At 41.0% G+C, this 24,925-nt stretch overlaps 1 protein-coding gene across 2 annotated transcripts in view; it reads left to right on the top strand.

Moving 5' to 3' along the window:
* The window catches only part of il11ra (interleukin 11 receptor subunit alpha), a 146,245-nt gene that overhangs the window by 34,390 nt on the left and 86,930 nt on the right, over positions 1 to 24,925 (top strand). Inside the window, exons 2-12 of one of the 2 annotated variants that reach the window (XM_079582624.1) lie at positions 421 to 517; positions 9,447 to 9,513; positions 9,856 to 10,022; positions 10,828 to 10,942; positions 11,094 to 11,266; positions 12,871 to 13,034; positions 13,300 to 13,444; positions 14,661 to 14,768; positions 18,008 to 18,110; positions 19,252 to 19,331; positions 21,267 to 22,507. In XM_079582624.1, coding sequence (XP_079438750.1) covers positions 421 to 517; positions 9,447 to 9,513; positions 9,856 to 10,022; positions 10,828 to 10,942; positions 11,094 to 11,266; positions 12,871 to 13,034; positions 13,300 to 13,444; positions 14,661 to 14,768; positions 18,008 to 18,110; positions 19,252 to 19,330 — 1,218 coding nt within the window. In that variant the 3' untranslated portion in view covers position 19,331; positions 21,267 to 22,507. Of the gene's footprint in view, positions 1 to 420; positions 518 to 9,446; positions 9,514 to 9,855; positions 10,023 to 10,827; positions 10,943 to 11,093; positions 11,267 to 12,870; positions 13,035 to 13,299; positions 13,445 to 14,660; positions 14,769 to 18,007; positions 18,111 to 19,251; positions 19,333 to 21,266; positions 22,508 to 24,925 lie in introns of those variants that run through there. The other variant, XM_079582625.1, reaches the window with a different exon arrangement.

Below are 24,925 nucleotides of genomic sequence, written 5' to 3' on the forward strand. Positions count from 1 at the left end.
CATCACCTCATGTTTTGGCCTTTTTTAGAGTGTGCACATGCTAAAATCACTTTTAAACTTTGATTACTAATACAAAATACAAAATGCAAATGATAAGGCGTCCATGTGCTTCAAAAAGCCTGAATAAAGTACGATGCTGGAGCTTTATGGCAGCGCACAAATACATCATAATCCTCAACATATTTTTTTTCCTGCGTGACAATGTGCCTTCGATTTAGTAGAAGCTCTACAGATAAATATAATATGACAGCAGACAATAAAAGGTTGTCTCTTTTGGATCTCCTTTGATGTACCAGGCATCATTATGACTTACTAGACAAAGGGTGCTTAATGGCAATCCACTTGTTGATCATGTTGTTGGCGTGTGTGGCATGTTTTCTGTAATTGAACCCCATGTCCTCTCTGTTCTTGTCGTTGCAGATGCCAGGTCTTTGGTCCAGTCCTGTGTGTCTGACAGTCATCTGCTTTTTGTCATGGTCGCTGGCTCCCAGTCGTGCTCAGAATGGAAGGGATGAAGGTAACAGATGCTACACGTCGACAACAGACAAAGACACCAGCTCATAAGGTTTTGGGAATGAGCGATGTATGGTAGCCTCTAGCGGTTAAAGGGTGCGGCATTTTACAAACAAGGTATTCATCCAAAGTGCTGGACGTACTGAAATAGTACACAAAACCAATACGTCAGTGAAAAACCAAAATACAATGAAAATGAAACTATAGTTGCAATAACGCCATTCAAAACAGATATAATATATAAACTATCAATATGACTTCATGAAATCAAGTCATATTGAGTAAAAACACAAAATAAAAGATAACAGAGGACCGCACAATTCGAGCAGGGTTAAAAGTCAGAGAATAAAAGTGGGTCGAGCCTTAAAGGTGCATTATGCAACTTTTTATGTGGGAAAAAAAGTTGATATTTGACCTTGTAGTGACCCAGCAGTTGTATGAGTGGTCAGCATGGCCTTCTTTACTTTCCATCACAGCGGTCTCCAGGACGCTCCAGGATCAACTGTTTGGAAGGTTTTCACTGATGACGGACCCTCTCTCCAGAAAACCTACAAAACAATTAATCCTGGAGCGTTGTAGAGACCACAGTGATTGAAAGTAGAGGCGCCATGCTGACCACTCATACAGCTGCTGGGTCACTACAAGGTCAAATACGCACAAATATCAACTTTTTTTTTCATATAAAAAGTTGCATAATGCACCTTTAAAGTGCATACAGTATGATACATCAGACACAATTTTTTGCTGAAACATCGTTAAAACAATTATGTTTAAGATTTTGCAACCAAAAAAACTAAATACCCATCTTTCTTTAGTTTGACCATTTTTCGTGACGTTTATAGAGGCAAACAATTTTAAAATGTTGCCGCGCAACCATGATATGTCAATGGGAAATGAGTGAGTCAAACTGCTGTGGAACTTCACCTCTATCTATGTCACTTCCTGTTAGTAGCTTAAAATTCAAATAGAAAAATAACTTTTCTGCCCAACATTTCCTCATTAAATTGCTGCTTTCCTGAAATACAATTATAATTATTACTTCAATCATGTTATCCATCTAAATAAGCCATAAACCTGTCATATGTTTTCTGCCCGCCTAGGGTTAGGTTTGGGGTTCGAGCTAGGGTTAGCAAGTATGCATATTCAAAGCATATTGACTGGAGAGCTTACAACCTATATGCAAGCGTGATACCTCATTTGAAAGCCAAGACCTTCTAGTTTCCAAAAGTGTAAGATCTGTGAGTGAAACACAACTTCCATCACATATGCCGTTCCTTATCATAACCCTAAACCGACCTTAAACCTTAACCTAACCCTACAGGGTCAGGGGGAGTGGCAAGTAACAGGTTAAAACACTCATCTGTGGCTGATTGAAACATTTTTTAAAGTCTACACTTGACACATGACTGTATTTACTGACACAGGTGAAGAGGAGGGACAGAGCGAACCAGATCCAACTTTAATTTGGTCACAGTTACGTTCCATATTGTACAAAATCAACATAAAGGAGCCCTGGACGTGTGGTGGAAGATCTACAAAGATCTCTCAGAGCTACATTTATACTAGTGCTACGACAAGAAAAACAAAAAGATCAACATTCAATTCATATCTTCTGTACCCAGCAACACCACACCTACTGAACACTCCGGCATCCTCAGTCGCGCCAAACTCTTCACATGCAAAAAAAAAAAGAACAAAAAGCCTGTTTAACATCAGCCGTGGATTCCTTTGTGCACTATTTCTGTTTTTCCCTCCGACTTATCTCAGCTCCAAGTGCCTTTGCATGAGCCAACGCTACTGCAGTGGAGCAGCATGGCCGCGGTGTAGACGTTTTTCCATTATTCATTCCGGGACGCACCATAAAAACGCTGACTTATTTTTTCCAAGCAGAGAGCCTATAGTCTTGTTCAAACTTGTCATTGTTCATTTTCAGACTTTTTTACTCCCCTTCTTTTCCTTCTTTCTATGGCTTCCCCCCCCCCCGTTCTACTTTCGTTCAGAGTCGAGATTTAAGTGCTAATGGGCCTCACATGAAAAAAAGAAAAAGGCTCTACTCCCCTTGACGTTTTTATTTTCTCACTTGCTAAAATCATCTGAATTAATCACCGCAGCAGCGTATGGCTCCCTGCAGGTAGCGCCGTCAAGAGTTTTCCATCTGCATTCATTCCAGCTTGCAGTCGCTCCGTGGCCCGTTTTTTATTGTTTGGAGAGTACTTGGTTTCGTCCAGCTTGCAGTTTGAAGGTTTCAAGATTCAGCGTCAGGAGAAACTTATAGCCACGCGTGTGAGTTAGGCAGCGTATGTGCATATTATTTAGTACGGGCGTGTGGGGGGGGGGGGGGGGACTATGTGCTGTATGTGTCGAGGCCCCGAGGCACAACAAACCAGATATGTGTGGAACGCTGTGGGTTTTTGGGGGGGGGAATAGTGTTCCTCGTTGCTAATAAAACATGAATACACGCTTTGAGGCTCGCCAACTCTTAACAGTGCAGTGAGTTAAACAAAAACAAAATAAAAGTTGAAAAATATCGTGGCACAATGCGACTGTTTTTGTTGTAATGTCCAGTTATGAAATCAGTAGCAGATGTTTGAGAAATGAAAAATGTACTGTACAGTAATTCACTAGGGCTCTCTGCTCAATATATCGTATCGGCCATGTATCGTGATACGCTAATATGTTTAACCATGGTCTCACAACGTCCAACCTCCAAGGATCTTATAGGTTATATAAGATCCTATTTTTTTTTTAACCGAGATATACTGTATCTTGTATTATGGACACGTCGAGATGAGCTTGAATCGTGATATTGTATCGTGAACTCTGTATCGGGAAACGTATCGTATCGTGAAGTTGTTGGCAACACCCAGCCCTACTTGTAAACATTAAAACCTTCAGCTGAAAATGTATAGACCAGGGGTGCCCAAACGTTTAGTCTCCGAGGGCCAAAAGGAAAAAGTGCCTGTGAGTCGCGAGCCAAACACGGCAATGTCAAGCACGAAAAACACATGTAACTGCAAATTATAAAGTTACTTTATTTTATTTACTTTTTATTTTTTCGATGGCCCACATTTGATTCTATATATGCAAATAACATGCTATATTAAAACAAATGGTAACTATGGCAAAAGCCTAGTTGTGTGCAAAAAAAAAACACCTGTATCTTCAGAACCCACAGTGACTTTACCTCATTCGTAAACTCAAAGAAAATGCCACATTAGATTATTTTTCTTTTATAAATCAATTTTTAACATATACTGTTGTTGAGGTCAACAACCTTTGCAATAAAAGTTGGAAAACTGTGAAAGTTGATGCTACAACGCTCTGTCATTGATAACTACCAAGACACCACAACAGTGTTTCCTTAACTTTGCGAAAGGAGTGAAACAGCGCCCCCAATTTGACACATGTGGTCAAAAAGTGTACTGCATCCATATTTACCATTGAGAATGAATGGAAGAGCGTTAGTATTAACCACATGCAGCGCAAAAGTAGGTCACTCTTTGGCGGGCCAACAGAATTGTTTCGGCGGGCCCCCACTTTGGGCACCCCTGATATAGAGCATTGTAATGTATTGTAATGTATGCATTTATTTATTCATTTGGAACAGTGTATACATCAACCTCAAGCAGAAGAGACCAATTATGCCAAGTTATAACTAAAGTGCTCATTTCCACCTGTAGTCCCTCGGCAGGCTGATGTCAACTAAAACCAAAACTCGCGTTTGTTGATATTGGATAAAAACATGGTTTAGTTGAAAGTGAATATGTCTTGCTCACACTTGCATTTTTCACAGCATTGTCTGCAAATCTGTTCGGTTATGTTTCGGAAACGGCTTTACTCACTGTTAGGTTTCTTGGGAACTATGGAGACTTCATGGAATGAGATGTCAGCCGAGGTTTTATTCCCCTTATGATCATCAAGCAATGAGAAAGTCCGATTTCTGTAGAAGTACAAAAGAAATGTGTCTCTATCAAATATTAAAAAAGAATGAAGAATGTTTTTTTATGTGATTCAATGATCTTTTTTTTTTTCATGCATTCATTCCATGTATTTGACTAATTGCTTTTCCAGTAAAGCATCCGCCATAATTCAGCTCTAAATACTTGTTGGATTACCATGCTATTGGACACATTCCCTTACCAAAATAACAGGCTGCATGACTATTAAGTATTACATTTAATGAACATAAAAAACCCTCAATCACAAACTGTTGCATTTAAAACTGCTTTCCATGCACATGAACTATTTCTTCATTTAAAATCTCAGTGAAGCCAGAGCCGCTCATTTGAGCTGTTTCTTTTGGCAGGGCTGAAAAACTGTCCAAAAAGCACAGTTTATGTTTCGGTGAAAGCCAAGTATTGACATGCCCTGGCCAAAGGTCCTTCTGTGTAAAATTTGATTAAGGATTACTGTAGTTGGTCTCCGGGGCATGTGAGGTTATTGCAACAGAAAATCATCCTCTAAATAAAGTATTAGGGCAAATCAAATCATAACATTCTCATTTCCTCATCCGCCTGCGTGCCGAGTTTGTAATTTAGTCATTTTACAAACTAGTAATGCTTCACTGCTCTATAATAGCAACTATTTTAATTAGAGATGCGCCGATCCAGCTTTTTTGATTCGATGCCAATACCGGGTATTAAGTATCTGTCAATATCCGATATTTACCGGTGCCAAGAGACTTTCTGAAAAGTGACTTTCTCTGAGTGAAAAATGTAATTGACTCTTTTCTCTATTTTAAGATCACTTAAGTCATATTTTATTGTCATGATGTTACAGATCAGTTATCAATTCAATTACCTTTTCATAAACTCTTGGATAAACATCAAGAAGGATCACTGGACTTTTCTACACTAAATACCCTGGGTATATGACAGGCTTTAGGTTACATTAATACAAACAACTCACATGACGTGATCTGATCACTACATGTTCGATCAGATATTTCTTAAACAAAAATACAAACACCTCTCCTGGAACCGCCACCTTAACGTGGTGGAGGGGTTTGAGCGCCCGAATGATCCTAGGAGCTATGTTGCCGGGGGCTTCGTGCCCCTGGTAGGGTCTCCCATGGCAAACAGGTCCTAGGTGATGGGTCAGACAAAGAGCGGTTCAGAAGCCCCTTATGAGAGACCAACAGGCCCGGTTCATCGTGAGGCCGTCCTCCCGTGGACCCACCACCTGCAGAAGGAGCCATAGGGGCTGGTGCAGTGTGATTTGGGAAGCTCGGACGGCCCCCACGACCCGGCAACGGACAAGTGGAAGAAGATGGATGGATGGATGGATGGATGGATGGATGGATGGATGGAAAATTCAAACACGTAGCTTTAGCAGTGGTGTTTCTATTGTATTAGGCTTTTTTAGGTATTTCTATCATAGTTTCTGACCCTGCCTTGATTAGTTTTCGTTAGCATTAGCATGCACCCACTAGTTTTAGCATGTTGTTGCTTGCGCGGCAATCAACACCGGATTGTAACCCTGGGCTAATTTCCATCCGTCGTCCCCCATGCGCACTCTCACACACACTCATCCTGGCCTATTGTACATGTTTTTAGTGGTGGGAATCGGGACCTTCAAGCTGTGAAGCATGAGCGCTAACCACTGTACCACCATGCTGCCCACGGGGATACAGCGTTAAGGCGTTGAGAGCCAAATCTGGTATCGGTTCAGAATCGGATATTCGTTGCCGATACCCAACATTGTTTTTTTTTCCAGTATCGGCTCCGACTGGTGCATCCCTGCATCCTTTTAATACAAAAATATGTTGAAAAAGTGAGGGGACGTCTCCAGCTCGTCTCCATGGAGATACTGACTAAAGGCAGCCACATATTATAGATTTAAATAGGTTAGGTTCTCTCATTCTTTGATTCTCCACTGCAAAACTAGCATTTACTGTGTTTAGAGCTGGTCTTTAGGGGCATTTTTTGTACTGCTGGCAATAGCATGATCCTAAATGTTGCGCAGTGTGCCTTTTAATAGGGCTAAAAACAGTAGCTGCTGCATGTAATAGAGACAATTTGCGTGTTGACAATATTAGATGGTGTTTATGGAGCTCTTCCAGGAGGAGTGAGTGCACCACCTCATCAGCTGGTGGAGTGTTTTGATCTTTGAGAAGGAAATGCCCCGTGCAGGACGACAATAAAAGCAGGCCGGAAATCATTGTACGAAACGGTTTAAAGTTCAAAAAGTTCAAAGCACAATGCGTTTAAATGTTGGGCTCGGTGCGTCCGGGAGAAAGGGATTTTGCGTGAAGATAAGTCCGAGGTTCTCCTAGTCAGCAGCGGCGTGCATGCCTGTGTGATTGCAAATTAATGAAGGAGGAGTGTGCGTGGCAGGCTGGCAGCGCGGCTCATGTTTTTCCACTCGAAGTCGAAGGCAAATGCCAGCCTTTAAGCACCGCGGAGCCAAGCTAAACACATGTGCACAGAGCGGCACACTCGGACCGCGCAGATAGAGTATCAGCTCGGTAAATTAGGCCTAACTGCAAATATTTACTTTGTTATACAGTGCGCCGCTTCAAATCCCCAGGACGGATTTTTCATTTTGCCCGACAGCGGGGGGAATACATCTGTGTCCTGTGTCATCGGGTCACGGTTCTGGGGAAATCGTTCAGTCCGGTGGTGTTGGAGGAAACTTACCCGATTTAACCTGTTGCGTGCATGTGCGCGCTCTGCAGGGATACTCGGCGAGGCCCAGGCTGCTGCTGGAGAGCATTGTGCATTGTTCTCTGCGGAGCCACAAAGTCTGCTTGCTTAAACCTGGCTTTTGTGCCGTTCGCTCGTTCTAACACAGCCCTCGTGATTAGAGCACTTGCAGCTTTAATGGAAAAGACAAGACCCTTCAATAGGAATGCGCATTTTGCTCTGTTTCTTCCATCGATGAATTGGCAGCCCTATCAAACATTTATTGATTAGATAAATCACCATCATCATAGTAAAAAAAATAAATCACAAAAGTTGGATTTTTAACTAAAAATATATATCTTATTGGTGTGTATAATGTAAACAGTTGCTCAATTGTGTTTATTTGCACTCAGACGGTGCTGCATCGCTCCCAGATAGCATAACAATGAACCTCTTAAAGGGATATTTCAGGATTTTTGACATAGGGCCTCATTTCCTAGTTATCCAGAGTGGTGCTGATTTCTGGAGATATTTTTTTTGTAATTCATGCAGTTCTTATGTATGAAGAGTTACGTTGCGCTAGGCTAATGCAAGGCGAGCGCATTTCTACAGTATCAGCTAGCCTGCATTAAAAACAGTCTGACCCGCTCCACAGTGCACCTGAGGCAAATCAATTATAACACCAGACTAACCATATAAATGTGTCCACAGAATATTTTTTGGAATATAACTGACTTTGCATCATATGAATGATCACATTTTGAGGGACTATTTTCTAGCAGATCACTCCGCCGCTGCGTAGCTTATACAACCATGAAGCTGATGCTGCTCAAATATAAGGTCTTTTAAATGCAAAATGGTTCAAATTATTCTATCGACACAGACTTTAATATGATTAGTCTAGCGCTATAAGTTTTTAGTGCAGGCTAGCTGACATCGTAGAAATGCGCTAGCCTTGCATTAGCCTAGCGCCACGAAACTCTTCAAACATAAGAACTGTATGAATTACAAAAAAAAATATCTCCAGGTACCAACAACACTCTGGATAACTTGGAAATGAGGCCCTATGTCAAAAATCCTGAACGGTTTCTTCAGTTTGGCATTATCCAAATCTAAAATCTTCTCGACAAAAGCATGGAGAAATTGCGCTCATGAAGGCGGGTGGTAAGAGGTTAATTATTGTTGATTACATGAAGGGATTAACCGAAGGGATTAACCGCGTTCTATTCTCTCACTCAGAGAATAGAACGCTTGTGTACGAGTCTCTTCATGGTCTAGCACCGAAGTACATCTCTGACATGTTAGAGCCGTATGACCCATGTTTTAGTTTCATGCAGGTAAAATCTGGAAGAGTCTTCATGAAGATGTGAGACCGGCCTCAACTTTAACAATGTTTAATTCCAGGCTGAAAACATATATGATAACTGAAACTATTTTATCTGCACTGTTTGCTTTTACTGTAATTAAAGCAGTGCTAAGTAGCTTGTTTACCATAATAAATCCTCACTCTGGGGGTAAAACAAGTGTTAATGGGATGATTGGGGGGGATCTTTCCTCTCCCCCTGGTGTCTCTGGCCAGAAAACCACAATTGCATTTTCCCTGCCTCCGGGTCGGAGCCACCAATACACACTAATGGAATCACGAAGAAAACGCTAGGTGGCTAACGGGCAAAGCTCACAACAGGCTAGCGCCACTTAAACAGTATTTACAGCTAAGTCTGAGTGAAAAAAAAAAAATCTCCATTGTGTAATTGGATGAACAATATCCCTCTGTCCCTTTGTCTTTTCTGTCAGTGTAGTATTTACTGTCACGTACAATTAATGAGTAAAAAAAAATACACCTGCAGCGCAAGATGTATTTGAAATGATCCCAAACACCTAACAAAAAAAATAAATGCAATAACCTGCTTTAGTTAACATACATTGTGAGGTCTTGGTGGGAACAAACGTCATTGTACAGACATAAGCACATGGAAAGCATCCATTGTATATGTTTGTGGCTTGGGTGTAAAGATTAAGGCAGTTGTAGATGACTCATATTGACTTATACGTTAATAGCCGTAATAAACTCACAGAAAAACAAACCATTCATACAGTGGCTTTCTTCTGCAAGCCAAAGCCTTCGTAGCCCTCAGCCCACCGGTCCCTAACCATGTATGGCCATGTTATTGTCACACACTGTTGATACTATTGTAAACGGCGGAGCTTAAATCACGTTAATGCCGACGTGCGCTATGTGTGATTGAGCGGATGTTTCACGATCTCTGCATAGTTGTGTTTTAATGCTTGCCTTAATGTGCGTGTTCGCAGTGCCGGGTCTGCAGTTTGGCCACTTGAAGTCCAATGTGACGCTGGCATGTGGGAAGTCACCAGTCAGGTATGCCACTACAAATGCTAGCACTCAGAAATGTGTATATGGACAAGCTCCTGTAGCGCATCCCCTTTGAATGTGTTTGTTTATCAGGAATGGAAGTGACAGAAATACTTTGCAGCACTCTCTTAATACTAATAATGATGCTCTGGTGTGTGTATGAGAGTGTTTGTGAGTGTGAATGCGAGAGAACGGATAGAAATCACAGTATTTAACCATTAGAATGTACTTCAGTGACCTGTGGAAGGACGAGACCTGAATGTTTGTGTACACATTATCAAAGGTCCTGAGGAAACTCAAGGCTTTGTAGGTTACAGACTAATTGTTGACATCCTTGTTCCCCGGCAGGACGCCTGTGGTGTGGCATCTTAACCACAGCTCAGCGTTGCCATTGCACCAAGTGACCTCCAACGGAAGCCTGATCCTCCTGCAGACGGACCACTCCGCCCAGGGCGACTACAGCTGCTACGACCACCAGGGCCTCCTCGTGCATTCCCTCACCCTCAGGCTGGGCTGTGAGTAGAGACCCATCGTCCAAAAAAAACGACAATTTCTCACGTCTGGCTTAGAATTTAAAGGGCGCAAGTGATTGTGACGTTCTGAGTCTTTTCACTCCAAGCACCGCCTCATAAAGTACCTGACGGCCCGTGTGACTTTCAGTCGGCGGCTCCGGGTGGCTCCGCGCTCAAGTCTGACGAACCACTTTCTCGCATTTTCGTCCCGTCGAGGAAGATTCTTGTCATGTTTTTTAGCTCATCACAGCTACGTTTTCATCCTGACGTAAACTACGCTGCGCGGTGCCAAATAAATGGTGTTTTTTGCACCTTTTATAATCTAATAGTTGTATTTATGGGCTCCAGACTAGGTGTGGGCAAGATGCTAAAAAACTCACATCACAATTTTCTTGGTTCCCAGATTACAATTTGATCACGAATCTTCTCCTGTGAGTGCGAGATATTACCATTATCTTCACATCGCCCCAGCCCTGCAACAGCCCTTCGTTTTTTCCTCTATGTTTAAAGTCGTATTATTTAACCAGTGAAATGTGTTTCTCAGAAGGTAATGAACTTGGCTGTCCACTACGCTTCCTCTCACTGTTCCAACAGGAAATGTGCTTCCTATTTGGGGACAGGGCACACTACCCAATCACGATCGAGGGGGATTTTCCATCACATGTGACATTCCACAGAATGTTGTCTTAATGATAGGGCCAATGGGACAAAGGTTGTTCACTTGAATGCAGGGAGCTAATAACACACGAAAACTCCTTCCTTCTGTCTTTGACCCTGAAGTAACTTTACACTGGCTTCTGCTTCCTAGATGCTCCAGGGCCGCTGAGTATTTCCTGTCGGGTGCCCAATCACACGCAGGCCCGCTGCTCCTGGGCCGACTCTGTGGACACATATCTACCTGCTGTGTACAATGCCTCCTATCGGTAAGGCCTCTGCATTTTGCTACTTGAGTTAGAGGCTTTTTTTTTTTTGCAGTTTTCCCCATCAACCTGAAGCATGCACAATAGGCAGATCCTTTCTTTTTAGACTTTTCCACAGTCGTCACTGAGTTAACCCTTGATCGTCTGTTTTCAGGGGTAAGAGGGCGGAGGAGGATAGCTGGAAGCCTTGCGTGGTGGATGCATCAGGAAAGCACTGTGACATCGATCAGCCTGGGTTCTGGCAGGCTACCCACTTCCTTCGAGTCACGGAGACCAACGCCCTGGGCAGCCAGACCACTCGGCTGGTCTTCAAGATGTATGAACTATGTAAGATCAGTGCTTTTTTTCATTTTCATCATCAATCTGATCCACAAATAGAATATACTTATTACCTCGGACAATAGCAAGCAGCAATAGGCTATGTGGATTTTGGTTAGCACAGGAGTCTCCTCAGTGACGCTGATTGTTTGGATTATAATTCCTTTGCGCAATGAATAGCCAGTCAGTAGTTTGTAAGACCAAATAAGTCATTCTCGCACAATTCAAGGAATATCAATCATGACACATAAGGACTTCATAAGAATAACATTGTATTTGGCCTTTGGTTCAATAATGTTGATCTGTTATGGCCTTCCTTCCTTCCTTGTAGTTGTGTCTTACCTTCTTCACACAGGGACAAAAATGCATTGATATGATTAGTGGGGTCTTTCTGTGGAGTTTGCCTGTTTTCCCCTCGTCTGACTGGTTTCCATCAGTTACTGGCTCAGGTCTCGCGATGGTCCTGACATACTTTCAGACTGCAGGCCAAAGTCATCCAAATCTGATATTTTCTGCTCCCATGCGACCTGGATCTGATTTTTCACGACAGCACAGGTTTTTTCCAACGCGACCCAGGCCACTTGATGGAATACAAATGCTATTCGCTCCACGTTAGAGCTGACACAGGAGCGGGAAGGAAACAACACTTGCACTTGCTATGAATTAAGACTCTGAAGTCACTCCTATTAGGCAAGGCAAGGCAAGTTTATTTTTTAGAGCACAATTCATACACAAGGCAATTCAAAGTGCTTCACAGTTGCATAAATATAAGAAAACAAATACAATCAATAAAAACATCAACATAGAATTAATCAATCACAATAAGAGGCAAGAGTGCAGATAAAATACTTTCAGTTATATGCATTTTTAAGTCTTGTTTAGATTCGCTCTGTCTTGAGAACTATTTTAAGTCTTGTTTTGACTCTCTCTGTCTTGAGCACTATTTTTAAGTCTTGTTTTGACTCTTTGTCTTGAGCACTATTTCGCTCTGTCTTGAGCAATATTTTTAAGTCTTGTTTAGACTCTCTCTGTCTTGAGCACTATTTCACTCTGTCCTGACACTATTTTTAAGTCTTGTTTTGACTCGCTCTGTCTTGAGCACTATTTCGCTCTGTCTTGAGCACTATTTTTAAGTCTTGTTTTGACTCTCTGTCTTGAGCACTATTTCGCTCTGTCTTGAGCAATATTTTCAAGTCTTGTTTTGACTCTCTCTATCATGAGTATAGCACTATTTCGCTCTTTCTTGAGCACTTTTTTTTTCTTGCTCGTTCACACAAAGTTACCTAACCTCTGTTTTGTCATATTAGTAACATAAACCACCTTTAAAAAAAAAAGAAGAAAAAAAAAAGAAGAAGAAACATTTTAATCGAGCATTAAACGGCCTTTACTTTTTTTGTAGGGTCACATTCTCTTAAAAATATGTTGTAAAAGTAGTAGTTTGCTAGAAAATAAGCCTGATGCACGAAGTTTCTATTGTGTCATGATTTGCTGATGTTTTGTATGGTCAACCCAGATAGTCAATATGCAACTAAAGGGGGTGCATCAAGGCAAAAATGTTTACTGGGCCAATAAAGGGTAAATAAGTTGTTGTCTATCCATATGTCTTTTGTCAGTAAAACCAAACCCTCCGGAGTCTGTGGTGGTGGACGCATTAGAAGGACATCCCACCAGGCTGCAGGTCTCCTGGAGCATCCCCTCCTCGTGGCCTCTCGACATCGCATTCCCTCTCATCTTTCACATACGATACAGGCCTCAGGAATCCTCATACTGGTCAGAGGTATGAACAACAGCACTGAAAAACATTTGATTTCTGAATAGTGTTTTTGATACATACAGTACTGTGGAATCAGCAGAAGTTCCTTTCTGCTTAGTCTGGGCACATTCTCCTCAGCAGTTCATCAAACTCTGTCAGCACCTTCTAAGCTTCACTTTTAGTTGGGCAAATGTGACAGCAGGTTCAGGCCAAAAGCAATAAAAAAAAGTGTTGGTGTGGCGTTTCTGTGGGACTCCATGTAAAGTTCACTGCTGTTGGTGTCCTTCAGTTGTTCTCGGAGGAGAGTCCAATCGTCATATTCGATGCTCTGGCGGGACATGTCCACCAGGTGGAGGTGAGAGCCCGGGACGAGGTCAACCAGTGGTCCCAGTGGAGCGAGTGGAGCGCCCCGGTGTTTGTGCAGCCCTGGGAAGGTCAGTGCTAAGCTGATTATGCATCTCATTTGTATGTTGGCATTTATTATAGTACCCTGATGTAAAATGTGTCCGCTATGCATTAAAAAGCATTAAAGTGATCAAATGAATTGCGCTGAATGGGCCCGATGTATTATCCAGCCGATATATCGGGCCAGTATAAGGTATTTTAGACCGATATCTCCAGAACATAGACTGTATATATAAATGGACAGCTTCTGCTCACTCCTCCCCGTTTACCATAATGACTACGGTCGTGGGGGAAGTCATGACGGATTTACAGACTCCCCCTCCCCAGCTCTGGGGAAGCATGTTCCTAAAAAGGGCATACGGGCGGGATCTTCACTACAGACTCGGCCCAGTCAGAGCTTGAAAATCACAACTTCCAAGGCCTCAGGGGAGCGAAGAAACATTGCGGAGAAAATTGGTCACTGTAGACTTGTAGACATTTGTGTGTAATTTCGGAACCATCAGAGATAGGGACTTACCGTTTTTTGTATTGGATATTTCCACCTTCAGTCCTTGGGCAGGGTGATGTCAACAGACAAAGTCAATCAGCTACACCAACCCCCTTCATATTGGTATATTGGACCCCAACAATCCATCGGTCAGGCCCTAGTGCTGAAATGAATACCTTAAATGATATTAAGAGCAATAATGACATTGTACAGCCATTTTTCTTATACAGGTTTTTTTTGCTTACAAGTTGCCCGTATCAAATTTGCTTTTGAGTATTGAAATTTCACCTCATTTCTATGTTTAATGAAAAAATACCAGTATTATAAGTCAACAGAAGTTCGCATGGTGGTGGTGTGGGGTTGGGAGTGTTGGAGGTTGAGAGAGAGGAGCAGCCGGCCAGAAAACAGCGACATAAGTTTTGATTATGTCACTGGCCAACTCACCAAATTAATTTATTTACGCACAGAATCTTGTTCCCTTTCTACTCACTGCGACATATGTAAACTTGGCGATAGAGGCTTTTTATTGAGGGTATTTTACAGTTGCGGCCAAGATTCAGGCGGGTTGGTCAAAGCAGCGGAAACCCTGGTGTCACCAAAACAACAGGCTGCTATTACTCAATCACATCCAATGAACGCATTCGTTTGTAAACTCCATAGAACCTCCTACACTTTCCCATGTATTAGATTTACAGTTTTCCTTGTAATCCCCAAACTTAGTTTTGCTTTTACTCACTGTTACTGCCACTGTGTTGTAGATGACTCAACACTTGAACCTGCAGAGGAATTCCCTCCAGAGGATATCTTCCCCAATGGATTTTTCCCTCTCTTCACAAAACCTGACAACTCCACAGCAAGGTCACACAGTAAGTACATCCCACTGGAGCACCCGTCAATCGTCATGATTTATTGTGATAAAATCTAAAAGGAAAGACGAGACAGACGACAAAAAGCAACAATTTGTGAAAGAGCCTTTAATGACGTGTACTCTGTGCATGGGTCTCAAGTCAGGGGTTAAAATGCATCAGAATGGCGCCTCTAACAGGAAAACCTGTGTGAAATCCATAGGTCCATGATTGACCACATCTTCCGACCCTAGCAAACAATGATAAACACTATTTTTGTCAAATTTAAAGCTTACTCCATACGTCTGCACTGTACAGTAGACGTATGTTAACTTTTTTTTGATTCCCTTCTAGTCACTAATGCAGCCTCTGTTTACTGTCATTATAAGCCAAATGGAACAGTGCAGGTAGCTCGCGGCCTCTTCGCCAAATTATACATAATTGCGGTAATTTGCAGCCGCAGGATATTTTGTTTTGTACAGCAAGAGCTCCAGATGAAAAGTTAAGTACAGCTCTGCTCACTAAATGTACAGGCAAAAGCGAGAAAAAAAAGCTGTTTTCACACAACACAGCATGTGCACGAGGATCAACGTTTTCTTGAGTAGCTTTGTACTTTAGGGCAGTGGTTCTCAACTGGTGTGGCGTACAATCACACTGGCATAACAAGCCATGACCCAAATACTACTTATAATTAAAAATAGTCTTTTCCTCCCGAATTGTTGTTGAATAAGCATTACATCACCAAAAAGATGAAATTATGATCAAAACCACCCGATAAGTCATTTTAACTTGAAGTTGACCGATATATCGGGCTGATATTTGTTTATTTTACAATATCGGCTATCGGCCAATCTAGCGCCGATAAAAGCCAGGGCTTTGAATCCTCCCACGACTTCCTCAAGGGAACAGAGAAATATCACAATGAAAGTTGTTTTGCTACAAGTTTGACTAAAGTTAGTTTCACTAAACCTCAGTGAATATGGACATGCTGTAAGTCATTTTGAAGCTCAGAATGAGTTTTGACCCCCACACTTGTATTTTTGATCGCCGTGCAAAATGCTGCGGCTAGCAACAGTATGCTAATGCTAACGGCAGCATCCTAGTGCTAACAGCAGAATGCTAATGCTAACAGCAGCATGCTAATGCTAACAGCAGCATGCTAATGCTAACGGAAACTAATCAAAGTTGGGACAGAAATTATGATTGAATCACCTAAAGTAATAACTATAATAGTAACAGTTAGTAATAACTTTTTTAGTAGCCAAGTATTTATGGTTTTACAGGATTATAGACTAGACATTTGGAAAAATCTGCCAAAAATAGCCACCAAAAATCGGCCTCAGCCTGAGAAAAGCCCATATCGGTCGACCTATAATTTTAACGGACTCAAGTTATACCTACAAACTACAAATACATATGTGACCCATCACGAGAATGGGGCACACAACTCGGTTTTGGGGCATTTTGACTCTCCAAAGTTTCCAACAATGTGTAACACATGGAAATCTGATCATATTTGGAGAAGATGTGGCAAGTTGAATTGGAATCGGCCTCTGTTCTCACCTCTCTCTGAGTGACAATAGTGCTCATTTACATCTCCCCCCTGTCGTGTCATGTGTGTGGGGTTTCAGAGTTCACTCTCTCAAACGCACAGAAACTGATCGACAATAGGCGTATGTATAAAACTGCCTGTTTTGCGTGGCATTTGTTCGCTAAAGGATGTTTCAACAACACAAACCAAAGCAGCGGTGCCACCTCCCCAAACAACAGAAGGAAACAGGAGACGAGCGTATTCTAAACAGGCGGATGTTTTGTTGACAGAGCGAGACATCAGAGATAAACTCAAATGCAAAATCCACCGTAATAAAAAGATACAAAACTTACTGTTCGGTGCTTTTGCAGGAAGCTTTTTTTAACGCCGAAGCTGCCAAAGTGTGGTCCTGTCTGGGGAGCAGAGCAGCGCCTCTGTCCCGCTAGCGCTGCTTTGCTATCAAGGCTCTTCATGAGGAAGCGGCGCCACATAATCTGATTTCATAAATTTGCAGAAGTACTTCCAAACATGTTCATTTTAATGTCCACGGTTCAGCTCGCCCGCTACAATCTTTGCGGCGTCCATCCAATACGACCGGTGTTTACCCAGTATGTAAATACACACAAAGTCACGCCCCGACTGCACGCTCCGACATCTCCCTAAACAAGCCGGTTTGAACCTAAAAGTTTACGTTTTTAAATTTACCAATGCCGCTAGCTTAAACATGTAGAGGCTTCTTCGTGGCTTCAACTGAACGATTCTGCAAAAAGTCACACATTATTCCATTGTGTATCTAACCCATAGGTACAAGTTATTACAAGTTGTAGCAGAGCACATTAAAAATAAAGTGTTTCCATGTTTTCCTTTAATTGACTTAAGTACAATTTTAGCCGCTCTACCCACCTCTGCCACGTAGTGCACACATCCATCTTGCATTAATAGCGCAGCTTATGCATAGCTCTGGTGAAGATGCTGTTATCCAGATGTCTTCTCCTCGGCGTGTGGGATCCGCACAGAAAACTCAAATCTGAAAATGAGGAGTTTTTTTTTTCTTTTACTCTGTTTTGGATTTCTTTTTGCCTGTGCAGGACTTCAATCTGTCCCACTGTCAGTGTGTGTGAACCCGCCTTGTTTACGCCTGAGAATGATAAACGCGCGTTTGTGTAAAACCTATAATGACAGATTTCAAATTAACCCGTCGCCAGGGAGTAATTAGGCAGAACCCACACAGAAGATCTTTTTTTTTTCCCTCCCTCAAAGCTTTTTTTTTTTCCCACCAGATGCAACGTGATGAGTCAAATGTGTGGAATATAAAGAACGGTTCGGTGGTAATTGAGAACATGCCGCCACCTGCTGCATAACTCATCGGTTTTGCGGCGCTGTCAAGTCGTCATTCAACTCCATTTTCGGTTTTGTTTGCCGCTGGATTGAATGAAGAGGCCCTTGAAGTAGTTCCGCGCCTTTTACGAGATCAAGAACGTCTACCATATTCTAGAATTTTTAGATCCAGTGTTGCTTGAACTGAGAAAATATACTGGCTTGATTTTTGCGTTTGAAATCACAGTGTAAAACTGAGTGTATTTTAGCAGCGGAATAAGTCACTGTGGTAAGTTCCTGGTCTAGCTTTATTGGCACGGCCCGGCAGCAAACATTTCTGAGCACACTGCCAAACCTCCCGAAAGTATTCTCTCTCCAACTTTGCTTATTTTTCCCCTTCTTCCTCCTGCAGATCCAGCGTACGAGGAAGAAGGTAATTTGGGTTTGGTGGTCCTGCTGGTGTTGTTCTCTGTGGTCATCCTCACCACCGTCCTCTCCCTCGTCTTTGTCATGTGGTAAGGCTCGCACACTCGCGCTTTTTGGCGCCGTGGTGCGAGGGCTGCATCGCAGTGCTGCTCCACGTGCGCCGAAAAAAAACCCACACCCGCAAACCTCATCTATCTTCCTTCACTGCGTTCGTCCTCAGATCCAAGGCCGTGGGAAGCCAGGGTGCTGAGGGCGCTGCAGCACCCCCTGTTGGACAGTTTGTGAACTGCGGGCAATATTAACCCCTTAACTCCCACCTGAACCGAGCACATTTTCTCCAGCTTTTACCCCAGTCCAAAAGCTTCTGGAAAAAAAGGTGTGAAAATAGCAACAAAACTGAGACGAAAACAAGGATGTAAATGTGAAAAAAGTGAGAAAACATTGACGAAAAAGTGACAAAAAATTTACAAAAAATGACAAAAAATGGACAAAAACTTGACAAAAAAGTGAGAAAAATTCGAGGAAAAAATGGAGAAAAAATGGACGAAAAAGTGATAAGAATTTGACAAAAAAAATGCGAATAATTTGACGAAAAAGTGACAAAAAATTTACAAAAAAATGATAAAAATGGACAAAAAATTGATTAAAAAGTGAGAAAAAATGGAGGAAAAAATTGAGAAAAAATGGACGAAAAAGTAATAAGAATTTGACAAAAAAATACGAATAATTTGACGTAAAAATGACAAAAATTGACAAAAAATTGACAAAAAAGTGAGAAAAAATGGACGAAAAATGGAGGAAAAATGGAGGAAAAAGTGATAAGAATTTGACAAAAAAAATGCGAATAATTTGACGAAAAAGTGACAAAAAATCTAGAAAATTCAATAAAAATGAGATGACTGCCCAACAAAAAAAGTGATGAAAAAAAAATCTGATGTGAGGAAAAAGATCAATTTAGTTTTGTAGGTCTTTCAAATGAGGTGTTACACTGGCCTACAGGATTTGGGTAAAGCTGAACTGGAGAAAATGCTCTCGGTTCAGGCGGGAGTTAAGAGGTTAATAAATAGGATTTATGCACAGAAAAAGTATTGTGGGGGTAAATTTTGTCCCTCAGCACCCCCTTACTAAAATATCTTCCCACGGCTCTGCTCAGATCGCTCACTCCAATATCAGCACCAATACCTGTACAGTTTATTGACAGCGGATTGACTGACGTGCTTCTGTCTTTAGGATAAAGCAGAGGCGGCGGAACCAAGAAAACAAGCAGGAGCTCACCTCCATGGTCAAGATGAAGTCCATGTCAATATAATGTAAGGAGTGAACACATCCTGATAAACTGAAACGTGCCCTGTGTACACACAGAGGATTATCTGACTCAACCCGAACCCAACCCACAACCAGTCACAACAGCAACTCTCTCTTCTGGCCAGGGCTGGGTATTGCCAATAACGCAGTGCAGTTCAAGTGTATCACCATAGAGTGTCCATAATACAAGATATATTCTGAATTTGAAGAAAAAAGGATCTCCTGGGTGCACAAAATGGCATGCGTCACAAACTCTATAACAATATATTGCCGATACATTGAGCACAGCCCTTCACCTGGCAACCCAGGATTCACGAAGAGTTGGGTAGTAACGGATGAATAATCTGCTACTTTTTAGATTACTTTTTTAAAAATCTAAACCATCAGTTACTTTTATGCAATGCTTGGACAGCTAAAACATCTGAAAGTTAGAGAAACAACAAAGATAAACAACAGATTTATGATGTGTCACCACGTCATTCATCATGAGCAGTCAGAGTCAGAGAGAGGAAATACTTTGTGTTTATCTAAAAGCAAAGAACACCATGGTCCTTGGTTGGTTATGTGCAGGAAACATGTTGTGGCGCTGACCTTAACAGACTTGCTTGATCCTATTCTTCCTACTAAAATGACTAGTAATCAGTAATACGATTACTTTGAAAATAATATAATCAGAGAAGTAACTAGAATACTTGTAGAAGGAGTAATCAGTGATCAGTAGCGAGAGTAATTGATGAGTATGACTAGACTTAAAGACAATACAGGCATTTATAAATACCTTTGTGGCTGGTAATGCACATACTGTGTAGGCAGCAATAGATACAGAGGGCATTGGGTGATACATGGGGGAGGAATATGTTTAGCGAAATACAATTTACTCTTTTTTTTCTCTTTTTAAACTTATTTATCACACACAAATAAAGTCTAAATTGAGTCCAGATGGATGTTTTTTTCACAGCAGATTGTACAATAGAAGCAAAAAAATGGCAGTCGTAGCTAGCGTTAGCATGTAGCATGATGCTAGAACAAAGCATCATGTTGACATTCGCCGTTATTTATTTAGAAAACTATATTCATAATTCAGCATTTGTGAAAGTAGTTTTGGAGTAATTATAAAAAGTTTTGATTTTTCTCCTCTTTGTTTTCCCGCTCAACTGTGTCAAACACGACCATATCTCTGGAATCGCCCATATATGGTCATGTTTGAAATCAATTTGGAGAAACATCTGAACTGTCTTTAATTATTCAAAAACTACTTTAACAAATACTCAACTATGAATATAGTTTTATACTAAATAAAGATGCAAAGACACGGAGAGGAGCAAAGCGGTTCAACAGCCCATGAATACATAAAAAAAGAATGCTAATATGATGCTTCATGTTAGCATTATGCTAATGCTAGCTAGGGCTAACTACGACTGCCACTTTTTTTCTTCTACTGAACAAACTGCTGTGAATAAACATCCATATTGACCCGATTTAGACTTGACTTTTTTATGTGATAAAGTTTACATTCTGCCAGAAAATGGCGAAAAAGAGTGAAAAATTGATTCGGCAAAGCCACGCCCCCTTCTATGACGCGATGCCGTCTGTATCTGTTACCACAAATGCTACAAACGTTAAGAAGAGAGGAAGCTCTCAACTTCTTACATCAAGAAGTACCTTGCAAAATACTTAACAAATCTGGACTTAACCAGGTCTAAAAATAAACTAAAATAGAGCTGAATCATGATTTAAGTCCTAAGGTCCAAAATACAAACTTTAATGCAATGAAGCTTAAATGAAATTATATAATTTTAATCAATTTTAATCAATAGAGTCTAAAACTGCAAAGAACCCTGAGAACACACTCTCATAATGAAAATCTAATAATAGGCACGTAAATGTATATTTTTGTTCAACATGTTTGTATAATTGTATTATTTGTGTCTTTCTCTTAGGTTGTATCCAAGCATCTTCTACACATTGGCCCGTTCTAGGGCTCCTCCCATTGGTCAGTTTCTGAATCACAGCTGATCTGTTCAATGCCGACTTTGTACTTGTCGGCTACAAAAGACTGACTCACCAGAATTCTTTGCAAACTGACTGTGGCCTAAGTGGCTGCTTTTCCTCAACTACGACTGCTGGAATTTCTGTCACTAATACGAGACCTACATTACCCAGAATGCATCAGAGGGACAAGAAAGTGAAATCTTTGGAGTTTAAAGCTGCTTCGGGACAGACCCCTTACTGTGTTGTTGTTGTTTTTTTTCACTAAAGAAGACTTCTCACTACATGTAAGGATCATGAGTGCAGCTGCCAAACGGGAACGCCGAGCCAAAGAGTTTGTTTTTCTTTGTTGGACGGCGGTGTTCTCCTGTTAAGAATTCCTCTCTTTTCTTTTTGACCTTTTTTTTTTGCCGCGAGAATTGTTTTTTTTATTTTTTATTTGTCCATTTTTGACTGAGCGGCCGACCCAATGCTGTGAAGGAAGAATCGCTCTTTCATTGACGCCAAAGCAGTATCTCGGGGGCATTATGGCTTGAGCTAATGGGCAGGAAATGGACTTTGCAAACGGGTGGGTGGAGCTGCATAGACTTTTATTTAGAAGTCGCATATTACACTTGTGTTGTTGTTTGTACGTACAGCGGGTTCACTATGTTTCCAAACCTATTTCGAATATTATGTCGCGGTCCGATTCTTTCCTATCGGTAAAACTACATGTACTACTATAATACGCCAAAAAAGAAGTTTAAAAGTTTTTATTCCCAACATAGGAAACAGAGGAACACTAATTCTTTCTGAACCCGCTGTATATGTCGAATGCTCTCTGTCTATCCATCCATATATTTTGGAATGAGTGTGTTATTTGTCCGAATGGGAGAAGTTATAAAGAAGGAGGGAGAATATGTACAGGCCATTCAAAAAACACCAGCAAAAAGTATATTTGATATTATAGAATGTAGAAGAAAGTATAGTATAGTGTAACCAAAGATATCCTTCGCTCCGGTCCTGGATAACAAAGCGAGGAAAAATCCCTTTCTGATCAACTTCACAGTAGCCTGTAGAAAGATGAGTATGTTGTTATAGATATACCTCACTGGGAGTGACTTTAAAAACTGAACAATTCAAATATTTATTGATATGGCAGTAGGTTCGAAAGTGCTCCGCAATGCAAATGCGCGCAATGCAACTCGAAACAAGAGGGATTTTTGAACCTTTTACTGAAAGAAAACTATTTTTTTTTATATTCGTAGACCATAAATTCCATACATTTCCTAAGTTGATTTGCACTGCCTCAGGAACTACAAGGCATTTAAAGTTGGTATAAAAAAGAAACCTATTTTTGGTACCAGAACAGTTGATTATTGATTCATATTTTAAAGTCCCGATTGACTTCTCCGATGGTCAGGGTTAGCCGGATAGATGAATCCCAATGGAGACTGATTATTTTTGTTGTTTTCAGAGCACTTACTGTATTCTAAATAACTGCAACATTAAATGGTGATTTCAATTTGATTCAATTCAAGTGGGAAAATCACCCATAAGTGTCAGTTTTGTTGTGAGGGAGCCGGGGGACCAACAATAGACACAGACGGCATCTCGTCATAGAAGGGGGCGTGGCCTCGCCAAGGGGGGAAAATAGAATATTTTGGGAAACACAATTTTTCTCTCTTTTTAGACATTTTCTGGCGGAATATGAACTTATTTATCACATACAAATAAAGTCAAGTGTAAATCGGGTCCATATGGATATTTTCTCACAGCAGATTGTGCAGTAGAAGTGAAAAAACGGCAGTTGTTGCTAGCGCTAGCTAACCGTTAGCATTAGCTCGATGCTAACATGTTAGTATTCTCCGTTTTTTTATGTATTTATGGGCTGTTGAACCACTTTGCTCCTCTCCATGTCTTTGTATCTTTATTTAGTAGAAACTATATTCATAATTCAGCATTTGTTAAAGTAGTTCTTGAATAATTAAAGAAAGTTTAGATTTTTTCAAAATTGTTTTCCCCCTTAACTGTTTTCAAACATGACCATATATGGGCCATTCCAGAGATGCCGTCTGTATCTATGTGGGATTGTTGAGAACACGGCACATTGGCAGCACTCGGTCCACCTGTAACCGCTGTTTTTAGTCACGGCAACAACAAATGATCTCACGGACCGACATGGCACGAGTTGTAAGATTTCAGACTTTTATTTGTCGTCGTTGTTAGCAGAAATATGTAATGTGAAGTCGTGTATAAGTCGGAAAGTAAAATGCAAACGTAACGCAGGAGATGCAATATCTAGTTGTTTGAAATTTCGATCACATTTCTGTATCCCGGACTGTACTCCCCTTTAAGCACAGAGACGAAAGATGCTTTGTGATGGATGTTTCAATGTTTGTGATTTACGCCTTTAGCCACAAAGTTTTTACCGTCAGCGTTTCAGACAAAGCGCCTGAAATGACTTCACCAGAATGTCAACAGATTGTAGTTTATTTACTTCAGAGTATTTTCTTTTTTTTTTTTACAAATATGTTTAAAGAAAATATATTACATTTTATATGATATTGACATTCTACTGCTTTAAAATGCAAAGACTTGTTGAGAGCCTGTGGATATAAAAAAAACAATTCAAAGTCTTCACTGCCAAGTTGAAATGATGTTCTCGCTCTTCAAAAGTGGTGTTTTCAAATTGTTCGATTGTCAAAAGGCTTTGAAACACTTTGATAAATAGAGTGTGTGCAGTGATGAACAAAAAGAGTTAACATTACCTGTAAAAAAAAAAATGTTTTGCTCAAAATCTCCTCCACTCCCATTGATATTTTATGCCTTCCTTCTGAAATTAATTTCTACAGCAGAACCCGACTTCTCAAACAGCAATTTAACGCTTTTGACATTTCATTTATAGCTGCAGAAATTGAGAAAACCCTACAATATTCGATAACTGTCTTGGACGTTGCGATAACAATGTTCTCGTTGTGAATCAGGTCCAATCAGGAGGGGGAGGAGCCTCATCTGTACGTCCCTCTCCCCATTTTGCAAACTATAGCGGCTTCCGGGGGCCAATCAGAGGGGACTTGATTGTTTACTTATTAACCGTTAGCCTGTTAGCTTCTTCTCCGTGATTCCATTAGTGTGCATTGGGGCCTCCGACCCGGAGACAGGAAAGCTGCAATTGTGGTTTTCTGTCCAGAGACACCGGGGGAAGAGGAAAGACCCTCCAATCAATCCCTTTAACACTTGTATTACCCCCCAGAGGGACTATGAAAAGGATTAATTAAGGTAAACAAGTCACTTAGCACTGCTTTAAATCAACCAGTCTCTCTCCTCAATTTACAATATTACATCTGATGATAATGTTGTTTTTTTTCATCACAAGACTTACAAAAGTACTCACCGGTAATAAGTAAAAACAAACAAACAAGTAAAACGTAAGTCACAGTCAGACCTTAGCGATTTTGCCTTTTGTGATACTGATATTGCGTCACCTCTTACTGCAGTAATCATAGTGTGGAGGTATATTGTGCAGGCATAACTTTGAATTGATATTTTTACCCAAAAGAAGTGAAAACGTATTTGTGGATGCACCTTTTTTCTTTTTTTTTTTCCCTTCCTTGATTTCTTTGACATT

This window comes from Gobius niger (assembly GCF_951799975.1).
Source record: "Gobius niger genome assembly, chromosome: 2".
Taxonomy (NCBI): domain Eukaryota; kingdom Metazoa; phylum Chordata; class Actinopteri; order Gobiiformes; family Gobiidae; genus Gobius; species Gobius niger.